Genomic DNA, 7,370 nt, shown 5'->3' with positions numbered 1-7,370 from the left:
ATCAAAGTATGTGCATCAAAGGATATTGTTTAAATATACATATAGCTTTAAAAAGATCAATAAAAGCCGTCACGGCATCTCTGTGCTCACACATCTCACCGTTCTCTCTGAAGCAGAAAGAATGTTTAAAATAAGATAAAATGAAGGAAAAAGATATTTTGCATGAATCCTACTGATTGCTTATCACCTAGGTGCAGATTTTGTCTTGTCAGTGGTCACAGTCTGTAGGTCATATTCTCCATCAGAGCCATGCTATTATCACAATTAAGTGGAAGTAGTTTAGGCAGATAATCATTACAATAGAATCATCAACTACTTTTTAAAATATGAGATAAGCCCAGGGTACAACAAGATAAATTATGGCCTAGTTTCACTTTTCTGATCTTCTATCATATTAATTCCATGTTTCTACCGAATGGAGTGTATTCCAGACCATCATTCACTCTGTGCATACACATACACATTTGGACAACATGTACGTGTGCACACATATATGTATATATATGGGAAACAGTAAATAAACATAAGTAAAAAATAAGCATAACAGACACTTTTGATTTTGCTGCTTTTCTGTAATCTTCATGGGACTGGTAATTTATGGGATTTTTAAAATTTTTATTTTATTTAAATTCAATTAATTAACATGTAGTGTATTATTCATTCAAGAGGTAGAGTTCAGTGATTCATCAGTTGTACGTGATTTTTGATATTGTCTCTTGAACCATAATTTGAATTCCCTGGGCCCCTATTTCTTATTATGCACATCGGCATAGTCATATCATTTGAGTTGTGGGAAGCAGACTTGTTCTGATGGATGGGAGCTGAAATGAGTGTTGAAGGAAGACTTCTTCACTGAATGTCATATTTGTTGAGTAGAAAAAAAACTTCTGAACGAATATGACATTCGATAGAAAAGTCCTCCTTCCAACACTCAGTTCAGTTCCCATCCATCAGAACAAGTCTGCTTCCCACTGTGTTGTGACTTTGTTCAAGTATCATTTACTACGTAAAGATGGTGTGTGGGGTGCTGAGCGTGATTCAACAAAAGACTACAAGGGAAAGCAAATCGAATTTATTACTCCCTGGTTCTGGAGGAGGCACACGGCTGCCTCAAGGAACCACATGGGGAAGTCAACACATGGTGCAGGCAGAGAGAGTGGAACAGAAACTCAGGCACATTCTTTTATTAGGGCCTAAGGGTGGAGTACTTTGGGATTCCTGGCTAAGGCCAGATTGGTCAATCTAAGATAAAAAGAGCAGGATTTCGGTACGCTTCGCAGCGGTTTTATCTAAGGGCGCGTAAGAAGGACCTGGGAGACAAGGGGGCCTATTATTAATCACAAGGGCAGTTGGGGGGGTCATAGCAGGAACTAGTATTTCCTTGTGACTCTATGGGCTGTTATCGAGGACATACACTTGAGGGAAATGTTAATGCCAGTTCAAGGTCCCTAGAGGCAACTTGGCTACCCCAAATGGGTGCCAAGTCAGCAGCATTATGAATTAGTTTAGCTAAACTGTCAACAGCAGTCAATTATTTTCAAAACTTCATGGTCAGAAGTTAGAGTTAGTTACTACTGTGTGTCCTTAAAAATCTGGTCTGGTCGTGAGAGCACCAACTCGATTATTATGAACTCAAGTACTATATCTTATTTAGAATAAAATATTTTGACTGAAAGTAGAATTATACAAATATTTCTGTACAAATTTTACTTAGGAATAGCATATCAAACATTAGCCATCACAGAAACATGTTGGGAAAACAATTATTCATAATGGTGCATTGAAGCTGAGATGAGCAACGTTTCTGTGTTTTTCTAATACTGGAGTTAGATGAATATTGGATCTATTACAATACATATTTCAAATTTAATTGAGAAAAAAGCTTAACTGCTTCATTTTAGAGTAAAATTGTATTTAAAACGGGCTTCCCCTCTAAAAGTAAGGAGCTGGAAACTCACAGCCTATAGATCCATTCTGAAACAAAGTGGCTCAATCGAAGAATTCTGTTTTAATTCCACCCTAAACATAGGTACTTTTGGGACTATCTCACCTGTCTTTTCTGCTTATGTGAGTTCTGAGTCAATGCCCTCAATAGCATAAGGCAAGGAACTCTGGTGATCCCATGCTCTTCATTCCCCTCGGGGTCCTAGGGTAATAGGGAACACAGTGACTGTGCCCATTACCCTCTCACCATAATCGCAAAACGACTTCAATACCTTTCACATCATGGGTAATAGCAACAGCAACACTGCTGCTGGTACATTCAGCAAAACTGATAAAAAGCTTCATATGTATTATCATGCTCACCAGCATTTTGCAACAACTCTAAAATTGCTATGGCTCTAAAAATACTCCACTTTTTATCTTGAGAAAAAAAAAGAATGAGAGCTGATGAAGGTGTCAATATTTTATTGATATTTATTCATTTATATTTATTATAATTTGATTTTTGGTGTATGCCTAAAATGCATGAACTACCAGTGCCTCTCAGAACTCTGATATTGATGTGGCGGAGAGCAACGCTAGGTCAGAGGGCTGAGCTCTGAATGATCAAGGCCAGTGACCACGTGCCATCCATGGTCTCTACTGTAAAATATGAATAAGGCTGTCCACGGAAATCGTCAGTTTCTTGATTCCTTGGTAATTAGTGTCGTACATTTTTCATCTTGCCTTTACATTACATTGCACCCTACATTGCATATATCCTCTTAAAAAAAAAAGATTCATCAGCAGTGATCGTAGTCTCTACCACAGATTTATATTAATGTCTTTTATTTTTCAATTTGCACACTGTGGCTGAGTTGCCGTGATCAGTAGGTAGCTCTAGAGAATATACTGTTTGACTTGTTGGTGGCATTTTGATGATTTGATGATTTTTACTGAAGTCCGCTAATGTAGCTGCTTATGCCTAATGAGGTGAGAGCTTTTTCACTTACTAAGCGGGTCAATTTCTTCACCTTTCATTCTGGCCAGCTTTCTCACAAATCCGTATTTTCTCATTAAAAAAAATTGATTATGGATCAATGCAATTACATCATCAGTATTTGGAAAACAAGCCGAAGCTCCGATTGTGATTAAGTTCTCTAACCGGAGCAGCACAGCGCAAAGTATAAGTTAGTCAATTGGAAGATGAACGAACCCAGGATCCGAACTGAAATACTTTATATGGTTCTCATCCACAGCATTCCTTAAGTACACAACTCTCATTTTTCTCTTAATACTCTTTTCTTTAGCATTCTATAGCTTTCTAGACAGAACAAGGCCCTACTGTTTTTGTTTTCTTTTATTTTAATAAAGCATAACCTTACTCCTTTTCCCATAAAGTCCCATATTTATTTTTCTTAAAGTGTTATTATACACAGATACCCAGATAAAACTAGTTTGTTTTTTTTTCTTAAAAATTGAGGAATGAAAAAAGTCATAAAGAATACCGGGATCTATCTTACCAAATAAAACACATATTTCTTCTTTAATTGGAAGCTTAATGATATTTTCAAAGACAGGTAATTTTGTTGATTAGCTCAAATCTTCAGAATTAAGCAAGCACTGAGGCGCCTGGGTGGCTCAGTCAGACATCTGCCTTCTGCTCGGGTCATGATCTCAGGGTCCTGGGATCGGGCCCCATGTAGGGTTATCTGCTCAGCAGGGAGTCTGTTTCTCTCTCTCTCTCTCATAAATAAAATCTTTTTAAAAAATCTTTAAAAAGAGAGAATTAAACAAATACCTTAGGCAGGCTCTCGTGCTTTGCACTGGCACTAAATGGTTGATATATTTTAGTAGTAATATTTAAAAGTGTGACTGGCCTTGGGGAAATGATCCCAGGGACATTAGAAAGAACTACTGTTAATTAAACAACTGTTTTATCTCATGGGGAGAATATAGAATTTTCATGGAACTATCTATATTTTCTTTAAGTTATAATGACTGCAATTCAATATCTATTTCTCAATAATAGATATTTTGTGGTGGGTCTTTTGGGCACACTGGTCAAGTCCCACAGGATTGTAATTATTAATATGCCAAGACTATGTAAGGAACATAAATTTTAATTTTCCCCATAAGATTTTTGTGTTTTTTGTGGAATAGATTTTGGTCCAATACTGATAAAAGAAATTTGTACCATGTCCTAACTTGCATGATTTTTCAATCAATTTTTATTTCATTTTTAAATGTCTTTTAAACACAAATTTTCCTAATAACAATCTTTTTCAAATGATTAAACAAATCAAGTTAAGCTGATAATTGACATGTATTTTACTGCTGTCATAAACCCTAAATAATTTAGCTGTTGGTTTCTTTTCATATGAGAACACTGTAAACAGCACCACGATTCATATACTGTTCCATGGAAGCAGTACCTCCTAGTATCTAACATGGTTAATGCTGTAAAGAAGTAAGTAATTTTTCTTTCTTTCTTAGCACTTGGAATGTTTTAGCCTTGGAATTTCTAAGACTATTTCATTTAGTAAGTAGACATATCATTATTCTTTGCAGCGTTTGTAATGAACTAACAAAACTATGGAAATCACCCTATTTTATGATAATGTATTTGTTGTGGAACCAACTCATAGATAAATATAAGCTGAAAATACTTACAAATTAGCACAATGGGAATAATACCTAAAAATTCTAATGAAATCTTGGGGGGTGGGACAAAAAGTCTTGAAAAGGCCACAGGAGTTTGTTTAATCTAGGCAGGAGCAATGGGTATAAAAAGCTTCATAACTTCCTAGTTTTATTTCCTTCTAGAAAAAAAAAATAGTAAAGTTTCCTGCTACATTTGCAAAAATTAAAGGGCTATTCCTTAATCCTTATTTTCCAAATAAGTGAACTAACAATGGGATGATAGGTTAAAGTATTTCTTTAATCTTCAACTGCATACATCTACCTTTAAAATAAGTAAGACAAATCTCTAACCATTTCAAAGCAAAAGTTAAAACAAATGTATTTTATCTTTGTTTTAATTTAAAATCAGTTTAATTAACATATAGTGTAGTATTAGTTTCAGAGGTAGAGTTTAGTGATTCATCAGCTGCATACAACACAGTGCTCAATACATCAAGTGCCCTCCTTAATGCCCATCCCCCAGTGACCCCATTCACCCACCTCCCCTCCAGTAACCCTCAGTTTGTTTCCTAGAGTTAGAAGTCTATCACCCAGGGGCGCCTGGCTGGCTCAGTGGTTAAGCATCTGACTTCGGCTCAGGTCATGATCCCAGGGTCCTGGAATCCAGCCCTCACTTTGGGCTCCCTGCTCAGGGAGGAGCCTGCTTCTCCCTCTCCCTCTGCCCCTCCCCCTGCTTATGTGCACTCTCTGTCAGTAAATAAATAATCTTTAAAAAAAAAAGTCTCTTAAGTCTCTTATGGTTTGTCTCCCTCTCTAATTTTGTCATTTTATTTTTCCTTCCCTTCCCCTATGTTCCTCTGTTTTGTTTCTTAAATTCCACATACAAATGAAGTCATATGATATTTGTCTTGTGGTTGATCCATCTTACTAATACCTGTATCAAATAAAAAACTATGCATCAACTAAAGGATATGGTTATAAATTGGGTGAGAAAATCAGTGGAAAATGGTGCATTACTAAATTAATACGTCAGGTTTTTGGGTTTTTTAAATATTATTTATTTGTTTATTTAGTTATTAAATGATTTATTTATTTGAGACAGACAGAGAGAGAGGGAGAGCAGGGGTAGGGGCGGAGGGAGAGAGAGAATCTCAAGCAGGCTCCATGCTGAGTGCAGGGCCTGACATGGAGCTCAATCTCATGACCCTGAAATCATGACCTGAGCTGAAATCAAGACCCGGTCGCTTAACTCACTTAGCCACCCAGGTGCCCCTTGTTTTTTTTAAAAAAATAAATTACAGTTTTATAAAAACTCAACAAGAAAACTGTGATAATCAGCTTGTCCAAATGTACAGTGAACTTCAATGGAATTATTTCTTAATTATCTGTTCCTGAATGAGTATCACTTTCTCAACACACACACACACACACACACACAATTCAGGTAAAATACACTGTGTAAGCTCACTGTATAAGTGTCCAAATGCCACTCTACAGTAGTCTAGCTCCTTGCTAGCTCCTGATGTCACCTACCATGCATTCCCTCACTATATATTACTGCCATCTTGTGGGTGGTTCTCCATAACTATTTTAGCTAAAAATTTTCCAGTTGTATTTTTGGATTTGCCTCAAAACAAATCAATGATTCATCTAGGAAGTGGCAGTCACCGTGCTAAGTAGCAGGTTTGAAAGTTAAAATGGACACCAATCCCATTTCAAAAAGATTACATAGCAATTCTCATTTGACGAAATTTCATTTTGAAAGAGTAAAGAATGAAGACATATCAATAAAAGAGTGTGTCTAGTAGCTCTTGAATAAAGATAAAATATGACCTTACATTTATCTAGGATTTGGTCCATAGATTTCAGTTTCATATTTTAACGTATGAGTCAATCCAGACAATATCAAGCTCTTAGAGGATGATGAACACAAATTAAACTCATCCGAAAGTGGTGTGTAAATGTGAAAGGTATGTAAACACTAAAGGTGTGTGAAATACCATTTCTATGCTTTAAACTGAGGGATATACCATTTTGCTTTTTTTTTATTTGAGTATAGTTGACAAACCTTTTGTTTTGTTTTGTTCTGTCTTCAGTAAACGCCTCCCAATGTGGTGTTTGAACTCATGAACCTGAGATCAAGAGTCCATTCCAAGACCCATTTCTAAGGATTCATGTGATTAGATTGAGCCAACTCAGATTGCTCAGAATAATTTCCCCCTCTTAAAGTCTCTAGCATTTTTACATCTACAAAATGCCTTTTTTCTATATAGGTAACATATTCACAGGTTTTGGGAATTAGGGCACAGACATCTTTGGGGAGCCATTATTCTTCCTGCCATGTTAATTTGTCAAAAAGTAATATGGAATTCATAAAATTTCTAATTAAAGTGCAATTCATAATAACATCAAAAAATAATGATGTAACTATTCATGCCTAGAATTTAAAAAAAAATAGCAAGTTAAACCCAATGAAAATGGGAGGAAATAACAAAGAAAACATCAGAGATTAATTAAGCAAAATGCATGTACAGAGGAGAGTATCAGTGAAGCTAATACTGATTCTTTAAAAAGAGTTAAAATTAGGCAATACTTTAGTAAGATATACTCAGAAAATAAAGTGAATAATATTCTAAAAAATATAGTGAATAATAAATAACAAAAATAGAAAAGAAATATAAGGTACTTCCCTTCAGGTATTCTAATAAAAAAAGAATAAGCATCAAATGAAGGTAACAATGTGATGAATAAAATTTTAAAACCCTGAAGAAAAAATGTAATCTTCTAAGGCTGACTCAAGAAGA

The 7,370-nt window shown here is 35.6% G+C and overlaps 1 protein-coding gene across 1 annotated transcript in view; it reads right to left on the bottom strand.

The window, feature by feature from the left end:
• Window positions 1-2,522: 2,522 nt before the first annotated feature.
• The window catches only part of LOC100481547 (olfactory receptor 12), a 25,516-nt gene continuing 20,668 nt past the window's right edge, over window positions 2,523-7,370 (bottom strand). Inside the window, exon 3 of the mRNA XM_034644793.1 lies at window positions 2,523-2,586. Within this exon, the coding sequence (XP_034500684.1) occupies window positions 2,523-2,586 (64 nt within the window). The remainder of the gene's footprint in view (window positions 2,587-7,370) is intronic.

Source organism: Ailuropoda melanoleuca, chromosome 16 (assembly GCF_002007445.2).
Source record: "Ailuropoda melanoleuca isolate Jingjing chromosome 16, ASM200744v2, whole genome shotgun sequence".
In the NCBI taxonomy this organism is placed as follows: Eukaryota; Metazoa; Chordata; class Mammalia; order Carnivora; family Ursidae; genus Ailuropoda; species Ailuropoda melanoleuca.
The sequence above is the reverse complement of the archived record's forward strand: the minus strand, read 5'-3'. Positions and strand labels throughout refer to the sequence as shown.